Below are 12,589 nucleotides of genomic sequence, written 5' to 3' on the forward strand. Positions count from 1 at the left end.
AGCTGTACTCCGTAACACTGGTCGTTGTCCGGTGATAAATGGCGTCCAACTACCTACTACTTACTTACCTAGGTAGATAGAAGCCACTACTAGATACCTATCATGAATCAATACGATTTCAATTACCCCCACATCCTGGATGCTTTCGTCACCATCCCATCCTCACGCCGACAAAACTCCATCGGGGAGCCTATGACGGAGCCTGTGATACCCGTCCAAACCCAACAGACCACCGTTGAATCCCAAACCCCCCCCCCCCCCAATGAGGTAATTTGGATGGGACCTATACAGCACCAGCTATCCACCTCCTTGGTAGGAAGAGCAAACCTTTCCAGTTTCCACCCGTTTCCATCGATCGACGAGCAATCGAGCATATCAAGTCCGGTGCCTCGTGCCCGTGCGCCCCCGCGTCAAGGAGGGGTTGGTTGCAGGCTGGGCCAGGGTAAGAGCCCTACTACGTCCTCTTGGATTCGTGGTACGCGATAGCCACCCTTTGATGACGGCACGTGGGTGTCGGGCACTGCACATGCGCAGGTGGTCGGCGTGGTGACTGGCTGCACATCCCACCCCATGGAGAGTTTTGCAGAAGCGTAATGTGGAATGTTCCTTGTGTGTGGGATTCATGGGTGGGTTGGCCGTTTAGGTTAAACCGGGTCTCCTCCCAATTTTCGGTTCAGCGGGATGCCAGAGCAACGTGATGCTAGAGGGGCATTTTATTGACTAGCGAATATCAATTGTGGGATCCATTACGGAGTACTGGACCCTCACCTATTGGGTCAACGACTTGCTTCCCAGCGTCCCGGTGTTTATTGCATCATGTACTGTGCTTGACCTATCGATGGAGTCTGCTTTTGTCCTGCAGAATGTGAGTAGTTACGTAGAAGAATAATACAGACCGTCAGGCTGGTTGGGATGTCGGTTGGGGTTGCCTCAGTCGCTAAGTGGCTATGGTTTGCTCGTGATGTCTGTATCTAGTTTGTACACGGGCCTTTTAGTTTTCTTTTTCTCTTTCTTTTTGACTTTCCTCATACCGCATGCGATCAACATTGCCCCTCCGCTTGGAGACTGACTAGAGACAGTGGGTAATGGAAGTCTACGCATTGACGTATTATTGGGATGGTTGACATGATAATGATATTAAATAGCGCATCTAGATACCGATCGATTAAATTAGAGTAAGTCACCAGGTTGTTGTTAATAATATCTACTATTTTGAAGTGGGTTCAATAAATTGAGGGCTAATGGTAGACTATTTCTATTGACGACGGAACTAGATAAAGTAGTGCTGTACGGAGTAAACGGTGGTGGCTTCGATTGTTATTCTTAGCACCGATCAACGCAAATCGATCTGACTTGTCACACCCACTCAGATTGGATTGCATCAAATCATATGGAGTATATAGTAATAGGAAAAACCACTCTAGCGTTTGTCTTGATCCTTCAATCCTGTGAAAGGCAGTATACTTCGCTCGATTGCTGTTTATGCAGCAGGCACAGACCACAAAAATAGTTCATCAACTACTAGGTGGTTACTTTACTTTTGATATGTCTGTGTAGTCAGCCAACCGATATTCGCATTGTCTTCTCTATTTCTCAAACATCTCACAATGCATATTTTCAATACGCCGAACAACCATGTCTGGTTTATGCTTAGTTCAGGGTTTCCAAGGTGATACTGCATAGCCTTAGTAGCGACATCAGGGACCATTGGCGGACATCACGGACCATTGGCGGAATTTCTCGAACATGACATCCCACTGTGCCATCCATGTTTGATGAGGCTGCAAACGACACCAACATACCAAACTAGGTCCCTCTGATTCGGGTCAGCCTTTGGCTTCACATCCGTCTGCACCTATTGTGCAGTCATGATTTCCTAGTACCACTTGTTGCCATACGATGCAGTCGGATATATTTTGCTCCGAATAACATCCACTTTAGAAGATCGACCGTACCATCATGACTGACGATCACCGTCTTGAACACTGTCCAAGTGGATCTATCTATTGCTTGCATTCCAAATTTGCTCGCACAGATGCCCTGTTGTGCAATCCTGGGAAAAAGAGGGTCTACGTTGTGGGTGAAAGCCTATCGTTATTGGCTTTGACTGGCATTTGAAGATGTTCAAGAATATAAGAAACTTATGGACTGCTAGACGCCAGAGCAAACCAAAAATCTTGACTAGATCGATCACTCCGAAAAGAACAGACATGCCAAAGGATAAAGTCTGTCTGTCAACATCACAATTCAGTACCTGCTACCAGACCACTCGTGAGTTGTTGAGTCATGCGTTATCGTCATATCAGAGAGCTTTATAATCGATCAATATCCTTCTCAAGCCTTCTTGACTATGGCGTATGGCTTCCTTCCTTCCACAGAGGGTCAAGCTGCCTGGAAGATCAGGTACCCAATCATTGTGCGGTTGCCACTTTATACCTAGACGGTAAATTATCCGAGCTATGATCAGTGTCTGCAAACTATATGATGAAAACTGAGAGTGACCCACCGGAACCATCGTCTTTTGCACCATGCTCGTTCAGACTGGAGACCTGATAACCGGTGTCCTAGCTTGGTTCTATACTTGTTGTTGTGGGACTGAGATACTCCAATAGGCTGGAAGGTAAGACTGGATGCTGTGTGATGGAGAGGCGCAGCCGAAGGGCTGCTTCTGGGATATAGTACCGCAAGGCTACTGGGTAGCACAGATAGGCCCACGGAAGGAACTGATGTGGCCCGTTGATGCTGCGAGAGGAAGAAAGGTTAGAGAAAGCCTAGTCCCATTACAATCATGCTTACAACTGTCAGCCAACGCAATCCATGAGATTCTCATGTGCAACTGCCGCCCGAACCCACACCCTAGATACTTATACATATGAACCGAGCAGGCAAATCGATTATATGCATATATAGTTTGAAGGGCCTAGTGTCACCTCGTGCCTTATCAATGCCCCTTGGAAAAGAACAAACCAAGTTTTTATCCAATGGTATGCACTCATGAGTATCCAACAAGACAGCCACCCAACATGCAAAGGACTACCAAGCCCCCTTCTGCAGATTGATATGTCCGTGCCCCGGTCACCTGCACCTCCTTTTCGTACGACAGTTGAGTAACTCAGCCTCAAGGTCAGAGCATATCTCACCAATACGCACAAGAGTCCACGTGGAATATTCCAGCTCAATGAACGTGTCGAGAGTGTCCCTACTGACATATAATGTGTGGATGAGCTCTAGCTGGCTGGGAGGACATGCATCACCGGAGAACTTATATGCTTATAAGCCATCATGAAGTGCAGTAGTCTCTTCAAATAGCATAGGAGCTACGATGGTATCTGGCTTAATAAAACTGCAGCCTGGAAGACATATTGTATTCAGTTGCACCAACATGTCGTCGGGTCATCACAGACGATGACCATGAAAGCATCATCGAAAGCGAAACAGGCGCTTATCGCAGCCGACGTCACAGCCGCCGGATCCGCATCCGATCTTATCGGGGTCGCATCCGAAAAGCGCTTCCCCAACCCGGTCCACCTTTCGGAATCAACTCTCTGCGGGGTTCGCCTTTTGCGCCTTATCCTGGACCATCATTCGCCTCCTAAGCGGCGCAATGTCTTCCTACTCATTTTCATCTGCCGATCGGTCGACACATGTGCATCCACCCGACGGACAAATTCTCGGAATTGTCCCGGCGCAATATCCACCTTAAGGAGGTCCAAACGTTGCCGACCTTCGCCCGATAAAGGTTGCATTGCATATATTATTCGGATTGCCCATACCGCGGAGTGGGCACTTTCTTCGCGGACTCTTCTTAATCTTGCATCTTGGAACTGAAGTGTGTCTGTACATACCCACGGAACGTCTCCCACCATCGACTGACATCATGGCGGCTACTTCGGCTGCGGGGAACGACTATTCGCCTGTTCGCGAGACACGTCGCATTTTCTCCTTCCTGTGCGACCAAGCGGAGCGCCTCAGCTTGCCTACAGAGGTAGTTGAGAGACAAGATGCGGTGTCGTTCTCTTCCACACACGACGAGATTTATTACCCGATCCCCTTCAAGGAGACGGAGACTTTGGCTGCTTTGAAGGGTGTTGAGGGATCCGTGGCAGGCGCAATTGCGGATTTGCGGTACGGCCCATCTCAGAAGCGCAATGTCAAGGTTAGTCTTGAACGGGCTACTGCGTTTGGTTCCCAGGCATACATGGCCAAGGTGGACGGGCTGTCCAAATTGGACCCCGAGGTCAAGAAGAAGTTGAAAGGTAAGACTTTGTTCAAATTATGGCCATAAGCTAATTCAATATAGATACGGATTTACTTGCGGCTCAATCTAATGGCTACCGCCGGATGTCCGCCAATCTTTACAAGACCAAGAACAAGGACGAGTTCTTTCACATCCACGGCTCCCTGGAGGCGACGACGACGCTGAACATGATTGGCTTGGAAGGACAGCGTCCGGATCTGACGGATTACGAAGACATCATCAAGGTCATTGAGAGCCATGTCCAGAAGTATAGCGCTGCGGAATTGGAGGAAATGAACAAGGAAAGGAGACAGGCAGGTGTGACGGCATTCAAGTACGAAGATTTCAAGAACACTCCACATGTATGACTTCCCGTTACACGATGCATGCGAGCAATGCTGACATGCACCAGGGCAAACTTAACGTTGAGGAACCCCCATGGAAGGTTACGCGTTTGAACGGTGACCTACCTCCGACACCCTTCCCTGCCAGTCGCAGCGGAAGCAAGAGAATCCTTGAAGGGGTCAAGGTCCTCGAGCTCTGCCGTATCATTGCTGGTCCTACTGTTGCGCGCATCTTGTCCGAGTATGGCGCGGATGTTTTGAAGATCACCAGCCCGAATCTGTCTGACGTCCCCTTTTTCCAAGTGGACGGTAACATGGGCAAGCACGCGGCAGACTTGGACCTCAAGACTGAGGAGAGTCGGCGTCAGTTCGAAGAGCTCCTGGCCGACGCAGATGTGCTCGTGGACGGTTACCGCCCTGGTGCTCTTGAGAAGCTGGGTTATGGCGCCAATGCCCTTGCTTCCCTGGCCGAGAAGCGTGGAAAGGGTATCGTGTACGTGAACGAGAACTGCTTTGGATACGAGGGCGAGTGGGCCGGCCGTCCGGGCTGGCAGCAGATTGCAGACTGCGTAAGTACATGCGATATTAACATCAAGTAGTCGCTAACTTGGTATATAGGTGACCGGAATTGCTTGGGCCCAGGGAAAGTTTATGGGTTTCTCGACGCCCATGGTTCCCCCATTCCCCATCTCTGACTACGGTACGGGGTGCATGGGAGCCATCGCCGCACTGACGGGACTCTATCACCGCGCCAAACACGGTGGCTCATACCACGGCAAGGCGTCCTTGATGCACTACGATCTGCTCCTCTTCGCCGTCGGACAGTACTCGGAGGCCGTGCAGGAGAAGATGCGCGCTGCGCAGCCTCCGGAATTCTTCCAGCTGCGTCATTGCGACAGCGTGGATCGTATCTCATCCACTGTGTTGAAGATCATGCAGAAGCGGTTCCCTCACCTTTATCAGTCTCCCGAGGAAGCGGGAGCGGAGGCACTGACGGAGAAGTGGTTTTCCAAGGCATACAATGCGGAGATCGAGGTTGTTCGACCTATTGCGGAGATTGACGGCGTGGAGAACAAGTTTGTGCGGGCCAGTCGACCGAATGGAACTGACCGGGCGAGCTGGGAGTTCGAGGAGGATGATTGAATCAGAATATCTGAGTTGATAGATACTACCCGTACACATGTATAGCTTATTCCAATTCATACCCGTTAGCAGTCAAGTTACCTTACCCTATCCCCAATCCTAAAACACCACTAATACAAACCATCAATACAGCAGCAAGCAGCACATCCGATAAAGCCAGAGGCAATTCAATTCCACTTACGAAAACAAAAACCCACGTAAAGCCAAGCCGGATGGGCTCATCCACACCGATCGGATGCAGTTCCAGTGGAGGCTATCGGATAGTCAGTCCCCCATCGGCCCGACACTTTTCTCTCCTCACTTACATCACATCTCCAATTCTTTTGAAGTACACTATACCCCTCACCTCACTTCACCCCATCTTTCATCCATTCACCCATTCCACCATAATCAACTCAATACAACCAACCAACCAACATTCACCCAATTCTAGAAAAATAACATAGAAAGAAAGAAAGAAAGATACACAGAGAGAAAATGACCTACCAAATCACCTCCTCCCCCACTCTCTCCCCACCCACCAGCGCCGCCATGATCTCCTTCATGGAAAACTTCTACCGCATTAGCGATGCCGAATCCCAGCATGATCAGTACGTGAGTAACTTCACGGACGATGCCACATTGATTATGGGGTCGAAGGTTGCGAGGGGCGTTGATGGTGCGTTTTTCCCCGACTACTTCTTCCCACTACCTATTCCCATCCCTATACCTTTCTATACATACATACATACATACATACATACATACATACATACATACATACATACTACATACCCCACCCCAACCCAACCCAACACCAACAAAGCCAAAGAAAACTAAATAAAATTAAAAACAGAAATCCTCCCTCTCCGCCACTCCCTCTGGACGCACGTACACAGCCGAAAACACACCCCCGAGAGAATCTACTTCGGCGGGGAAAGAGAACTCATGCTGTACGGGACAGTCAAGTATGTGTTGAGGTCGGATTTGGAGAATGAAATTGAAGTACCCTGGGCTGGGAGGGTGGTGTTTGATGAGAAGGTGGAGAAGATGAGGTTTTATCAGGTTTATTTGGTATCTTTCTCCTTCCCCCTTTTGTTATTGGATTGGTGGTTATTGCTGGATGATGGATGGACTGACTTTTGGGGGGTTTAGGATCCGTCCGCGCAGTCGGGGAAGAAATAGATGGTTTGTTTCATTGTTCATCATTTTCGAGATTGGGGTTGGGGTTGGGGTTGCTGGAAGTGAATGGGTAAATGGGGAGTACTAGGGACTTAGGGTTTGGGGGTGGGATGTGATATGATATGGTAGGATGGATGGGGATTGTATATAGGTTGGGTTGGGAGAGCTTGGTTTATATATGGGTTTAGGCTGAACGTGGGGTAGGTTTCCCATGTATTGCTGGGTATACTTATGTTGGAGCTGTAAGATAGGACGAGTTCTATGTCGTGTTGGGTATATTCTCTGAAGAGGTTCTGTACCTGACAGGACTGTCGTATGATGCTGCTGCTATCTTATCTACGGTAGACTGAATATAAAGAAAATATCCTGTACAATTGGCCCAAGTCTATGAATCAAGGCAGCTACGTAGAAAAAAAAAGTCCACAGAATTGATTGTCCATTTATGCCCGGCATGAACAATAACTTGAAACATAAAAGTTCATCCTCTCCCTGTCATAGCCACTCATCCATTCCATCCGCCAACGCACCCCGGCCCCAATTCTAACCCCATTCCCCAGCAAAGCAGCAAGCAGCAAGCCGCGCACACCGCGGTAGGTATCAGACAAAGAGGCGAAGCTTCATAGGAGGTCAGGAGGAAAAAAGTAACATCAGGACTTTTTCATTATTTTAGATCGAGATCCAAGGACTAATTTACTCGTCGTCCTCCTCCTCCTCGTCAACGGTGGTCTTGGCGATACGGTCAAGATCACGCTGGCCGCTCTGGGTGATGCGGCGGCCACCCTTGTCCTCATCGTGCTCAAGGACACCGATCTTCTCGAGGGACTGGATGACCTTACGGTCAACGGAGCCGGAGGCATCGACGTGGTGGTTGGGGCGGGAGCCACGGTTCTTGACGGATCCGTGGACCTTGCGGAGACGGCCAACACCGACGGTCTTGCGCATGTAGATGTGGCGAGCGACGGCGGCGGCGCGGACGTAGTACCTGTAATATGCATCCATTCGTCAGATAACTGGGCTTCTCGAAATCTTTGCATCAATCACAAATGGCGAGATTCATGGTCGTACCAGTCGGCGTCCTGGGGAGGGAGCTCGTTGGAGGCGGAGGTCTTGACAGTGTCAACCCATCCTAATCAACAGATATTAGTCCTGATTTCCTGTCGTTTGTATTCTTCATCGAATCTGGTGGCACGAACCAGGAATGGGGAGCTTTCCCTGACGCTTCAGGAACGCAGAGTAAGCAGCGATGAACTTCTGCGCCTATACCATCAAAACTTGGTCAGCCGATCCCATCAAATCACATAAATCATTGTATGATATATGGCCTGTCGGTGCAGGCGCGTTCTGGCATGACATAACACGGCATGGCAAGATCGACACAGCAAAGAAAGAAATCCTGGATGATATTATTTCGCGGCAGTCGGTTCCAATCCAAGTTTTCCATTCAAAACATAATGTCCGTAAATCCTGGAGAAGATCCCAGTTGGTCGCGTAAACTTCCCCCCATTCCCTCTAAACCGATCTCCTGAATTTGATATATCCCTGCGCTGCTCGTGATCTGATCCCGGCCCAGATAGAGATCGCTCGTCTGTCGTATGCATCTGTTCCTTGACTGATATTGTCTTTTCCATTCTGCGATAGAATCCTCCGCCGTATTGCCGTACCGTGCCATGCCATGCCAGCCAAACCGCACCGACCAGCCAATCTTCAAAAGAGGCGACTTACGTCGACATCGCGAACGGTGACACCACCCATTTTTGCGACTTGTGGACCTCGAACGGGAATCGAAGGGGTAGGGAGCTGAAGAGGGGGACGAGGTGAGAGGATGGGTCGTCGTTGTCGTCGTTGAAGGAGTCGGTCAGGTCAAGCCTCGAAATTTCGGATTCGCACACATTTGCGCTCGTAGTGCTTCTCGGTTGGCTGTGGGCGCTTCGCTTAGCCTGTTCCGGTCTAGCCGTACCCTAAGCCGGTCAATGCCTGAGGCGGCGCTGGCGGGTGCACAGTCACATGATTTGCTTCCCTGGGGTTCAGGCAGACATGGTGCCTGATCTACTCCACTACACCTCTACACCTTTACTACACTACTACCACCACTACACTACTACCACCACTACACTACTACCACCACTACACTACTACCACCACTACACTACTACCACCACTACACTACTACCACCACTACATAATACTCCTCGTTCAGAGATCTCTCTCTCTATTCTTAATGTACAGTCTATGGTATAATTATCATGATTCATCAAGCACTCCCCATTACACCCCTCACAAAGAAACCATCCCGAAAATGACAACGCCAATCCAGTTCAACTACAGTGTAGGTGCCCTCTTCAGCCCCACGCAGTATCGCACAAATAGGGTATCAATGAAGTGTTCGTGGCGTATTCCTGGAGGACGCCGCCGCTCAAACTCTTCAATCGCTTCCGAGACCGTAAACCCGCGCCGCTCGATCAAGTACGAGACGATCAAAAATCCGGTGCGGTTGAACCCGTAATGGCAGTGGACCCCAACCACCGGGCGCGGGCCCTCCGGCTTGCCCGACTTCTCCATCTTCTCCGTAATCTCATTCTGTAGTCGGTCCACGAGCGCAATGAAGTCGCGAACCTCATCCGGCGTAGGTGGGATCTTCGACACCGTCGGATGTTTGTGGTAATGAATACCTCCCTTTTCCATCGACGCGGGGTTATACACCGGATTCTCGTAGCTGATATCGATCACGGCGTAGATCTGGTCGTGGTACTTCTGTGAAAACAGAACGGGATTGTGTTCTTCGTCCACCTCCCGGAGCATCTTGAGTGCCGCAAAGGTGTCGGCGATTCTTTCCGACACAGGTGCCACCTTCTTCCACTTCGCCAGGTTTTTGACGTCCCACTTTCCTGAGGTATTCAAATACTGTAGCTGCCAGCCCATACTCAAGCGGTTATCAACATGTTGGCGGAGGAAATCTTGGATAATCCCGGCCAGAGTGCGATACGTCGCACGATCGTAGATGAGCGCATGGGAGGCTGGAGCGGGCAGGATAACGGTCTTGACAGATCGCCGAGTGCCTGACATATCAGACTCATCCGCCATTTCCTCTTCTTCGACCTGTGGCTCAACTCCGAATTCTTCTTCATGTGCCCGACCGTTATAGGATGCTGGTGCTTTGTCATGGACCTGGGGCGCATCAGGGATGGAAGATACTCTATCTGCGCCATCATCCACGCTACGTCCAGCGCGGCCAAAGAACTCCAGGATCTTCTTCAGTTCCGCAGGCTTTGCCACCGCGTCAGCTTCACCGGCTACCAGCAGGACGGGTGTGTGGACTCCCGCCCAGACTTCCTCGCCAGGAATACCTCCGGTGGCCCTGCCATTGCGGTCGTATGAAGGCAGCGTTCCCCACGCCATCCGCCTCCATACATCCGTCTTGCTCTGCTTGTTGTAGCGGACTTGAAGTCCTCTGGTATCGGAATCGGCTGCTGCACCGACAAGTCTGTTGACGCTGGTGCTATGTAGGCCGCCACGCCGATCCCAACAGCGCCAGAGGTCAAATATAGGGCTGGGGATATGCAGAAGCCGGCGGAATTTGGTGACTTCGTGGGGAGACGGGGGCGCCGCACGAGGGCAGACGGCAATGAGACCAAGAATATGCTCTTTCAAATTGGCGCCCAATGTGGAGGTGGAAGATGTCAACAACGCGGATAGTGAACAGCCCAGGCTATGGGAAATCAGAACCACGCCTTGGCCCGTCTCCTTGTCACGGTGCTGCTCAATGGCTGTGGCAAGCAACTCCGCGAGCGCATCAACAGTGTAAGCATCCCAGGATGTCGGCGCAAAAGACGACAAACCGCATCCCGGAAGATCGATTCCAAAGCAAGGTCCCACATTGGACAAACTCGTCAGCAAGTGGTTGAACTGTGCAAGAGACCCACCCAAGCCATGTACGAAAACCAGCAACGGAATCGCAGAGGGCTTGGTGGGTAACTTGTCCTTTTGCGGATGCGGGCGGAAGAACGTTCTGACAGAAGGGTACGTCGCAATGGATGTTGTGTATGAAAGGTATGATGAATGTTTCTTCAAGAGACCCGGGTCTGTATCATGGGCTTTTACAAGTCAGTATCCCATATCAAGACGCCGTGAGTGCACCAACCATTTTCAGTCTGCCCATGCTGAGGCACTTCCTTCTTCTCAGAGAGTGAGACAGAGCCTTCGGTGCCATGCCGCAGTGACCCAGTGCTGTCATAGTCGTCCTCGTCTGATGAGGTGACTGTCCCTGCAGAGCGCTTGGAGTAGCCTTTGCGCGCAGCACGGCGGAGACGCGCTTTGCCAGAAGCCTGTCCCCAGCTCTTGCGCCGCAGGATCGAAGAGACGACTCCGCAACCCACCATGGTAACGAAGCAAGTGGCCAGGAACACTATTTTGCCCCAATTCACAGTTCCATCGTAGCTATATGCTTGAAAAAGACGAGTGAGGGAGACAAAGGCACCGGAGTTGGTGAAGGCAGCGTATACCGAATCCCAGAGGCGCAAATAAGCACTAATATCCACAGGACCAGACCGGGATGTGGTAGGAGAGGTCAGAGGAACATTTGTAGACCCCATACCCGGCGCAAAGGTGAGGTTCTGATATTTATAAGATTACCGATAGGGTCCAGGCGCGAAGCTTCGTCACCCCTAAAAGGGCTCCTTCATCCGCTCACCGATCGCCCAAGCCTTAACGCCCAGTGTCAGGGATCCCTTAGCCTGGAACCAACGATCGGGGGCAAGGAGGATCCGTTCTGGAATGCGAGCCGAACTTTACACGAGCCGAGAAGACGGCACCTCTTTGGCGGGTAAGGAGTGCCTCCGGATCGATAGTGAGGCAATGAAGCGGGTCGATCGAAACCACCAGCAGCCGGATTCTGGAGTAGGCTATCTGAGGTAAGGAGAGCTGTTTTTGGGCACTACTCTAAGTGCGCCCCGGACTCGCGTGGACCAATGAGTGCTGAGAATGCGACACGTTGGTCTCCTGGCTGGACTTAAGGGTTCCGGAGAATCTGACAGATCCACCAGTCTCGAATCGAACTCGGCAAGGAGGGCGACCTAATTTGTTTTCAGGATTGTTCCAATGGTGACGATATCCCAATTCTTGGTTGACCCGAGAAAATCTCCGGGTCACATGGAGCTTTGCGCGGTTCCAGAGGGCGGGATGGTGATGCGGTTGATGTCGCAAGAGCTGTGAAGATGGTCAGCAATGACCCCGAGGATACCTAGAGGCCTGTCGCACACCGAAGTCGTGAGAGTACAGAGTGCAGGCGATATGGGCACATACATGGTTTGTGCTGCAACAAATGCGACTGAGGAACCCAAACTTTAATCGGAGTAACTGCAGGCGGGCTGGATCGCGGGGCGGAAGTTGGAAGTTGGTAGGCACAAGAGTGGTCAGGAAGTCCGTGGCGGATAACAACAGGCCTGTCAGAGGCTCGGGGGCAAGACCGTGGAGGATCTGCGATGGTTTCTTTCTTTCGTCGCAAATTTGCCGGCGATGATTCACATCCACTCATGGCGTCACGCCGCAGCCCGGGCTCGCTGACTCAGCCCGCGCTAGACCCAACGCAGCCAGGCCTGGTCCGGAACTCTTACATAGTAATTGTATTGAATGTATTGAAACTATTCAGTACGCACTATTGATGGAGTGAGAGATGAGTAGGTGTCGCCTGATCCTATTCTCCATGTGC

General features: G+C 50.9%; 5 protein-coding genes across 5 annotated transcripts; 2 read left to right on the top strand and 3 right to left on the bottom strand.

Annotated features, from left to right (window-relative positions):
- Window positions 1-2,719: 2,719 nt before the first annotated feature.
- Window positions 2,720-3,307, bottom strand: BO94DRAFT_126182 (uncharacterized protein). Its single transcript, XM_025605613.1, has 2 exons — window positions 2,797-3,307; window positions 2,720-2,742 (listed from the first exon to the last, which is right to left on the bottom strand). Exon 1 carries the CDS (start codon window positions 3,207-3,209, stop codon window positions 2,895-2,897), a length of 315 nt encoding a protein of 104 aa, XP_025472231.1. The 5' UTR covers window positions 3,210-3,307; the 3' UTR covers window positions 2,720-2,742; window positions 2,797-2,894.
- A 570-nt stretch (window positions 3,308-3,877) lies between these two features.
- Window positions 3,878-5,724, top strand: BO94DRAFT_580666 (CAIB/BAIF family enzyme; the record flags this gene model as incomplete). The annotated part of the gene is made up of 4 exons (XM_025615343.1): window positions 3,878-4,256; window positions 4,301-4,599; window positions 4,650-5,150; window positions 5,200-5,724. The coding sequence occupies 4 exons, from the start codon at window positions 3,878-3,880 to the stop codon at window positions 5,722-5,724; spliced, it is 1,704 nt and encodes a 567-aa protein (XP_025472232.1).
- Window positions 5,725-6,069: 345 nt separating this feature from the next.
- BO94DRAFT_506423 (uncharacterized protein) lies at window positions 6,070-7,119 on the top strand. The gene is made up of 3 exons (XM_025609571.1): window positions 6,070-6,382; window positions 6,560-6,777; window positions 6,859-7,119. Exons 1-3 carry the CDS (start codon window positions 6,202-6,204, stop codon window positions 6,886-6,888), a joined length of 429 nt encoding a protein of 142 aa, XP_025472233.1. The 5' UTR covers window positions 6,070-6,201; the 3' UTR covers window positions 6,889-7,119.
- Window positions 7,120-7,575: 456 nt separating this feature from the next.
- Window positions 7,576-8,637, bottom strand: BO94DRAFT_454853 (40S ribosomal protein eS19; the record flags this gene model as incomplete). Its single annotated transcript, XM_025607623.1, has 4 exons — window positions 7,576-7,867; window positions 7,951-8,011; window positions 8,079-8,142; window positions 8,608-8,637. 4 exons carry the CDS (start codon window positions 8,635-8,637, stop codon window positions 7,576-7,578), a joined length of 447 nt encoding a protein of 148 aa, XP_025472234.1.
- Window positions 8,638-9,204: 567 nt separating this feature from the next.
- Window positions 9,205-12,415, bottom strand: BO94DRAFT_571063 (RNA 5'-triphosphatase domain-containing protein; the record flags this gene model as incomplete). Its single annotated transcript, XM_025614853.1, has 4 exons — window positions 9,205-10,964; window positions 11,024-11,495; window positions 11,627-11,787; window positions 12,184-12,415. 4 exons carry the CDS (start codon window positions 12,413-12,415, stop codon window positions 9,205-9,207), a joined length of 2,625 nt encoding a protein of 874 aa, XP_025472235.1.
- Window positions 12,416-12,589: the final 174 nt, after the last annotated feature.

The sequence above is a fragment of the Aspergillus sclerotioniger genome (assembly GCF_003184525.1).
Source record: "Aspergillus sclerotioniger CBS 115572 chromosome Unknown BO94scaffold_2, whole genome shotgun sequence".
Classification (NCBI taxonomy): Eukaryota; Fungi; Ascomycota; class Eurotiomycetes; order Eurotiales; family Aspergillaceae; genus Aspergillus; species Aspergillus sclerotioniger.

What these genes read in the sequence shown, in the direction of transcription:
- BO94DRAFT_126182 (XM_025605613.1), bottom strand. Translation starts at nt 3,209, where the DNA reads ATGTCAGTAGGGACACTCTCGACACGTTCATTGAGCTGGAATATTCCA.
- BO94DRAFT_506423 (XM_025609571.1), top strand. Translation starts at nt 6,202, where the DNA reads ATGACCTACCAAATCACCTCCTCCCCCACTCTCTCCCCACCCACCAGC. An exon ending in GGTTGCGAGGGGCGTTGATG is followed by an intron (nt 6,383 to 6,559) that starts GTGCGTTTTTCC and finishes AATTAAAAACAG; the next exon opens with AAATCCTCCCTCTCCGCCAC. An exon ending in GGTTTTATCAGGTTTATTTG is followed by an intron (nt 6,778 to 6,858) that starts GTATCTTTCTCC and finishes TGGGGGGTTTAG; the next exon opens with GATCCGTCCGCGCAGTCGGG.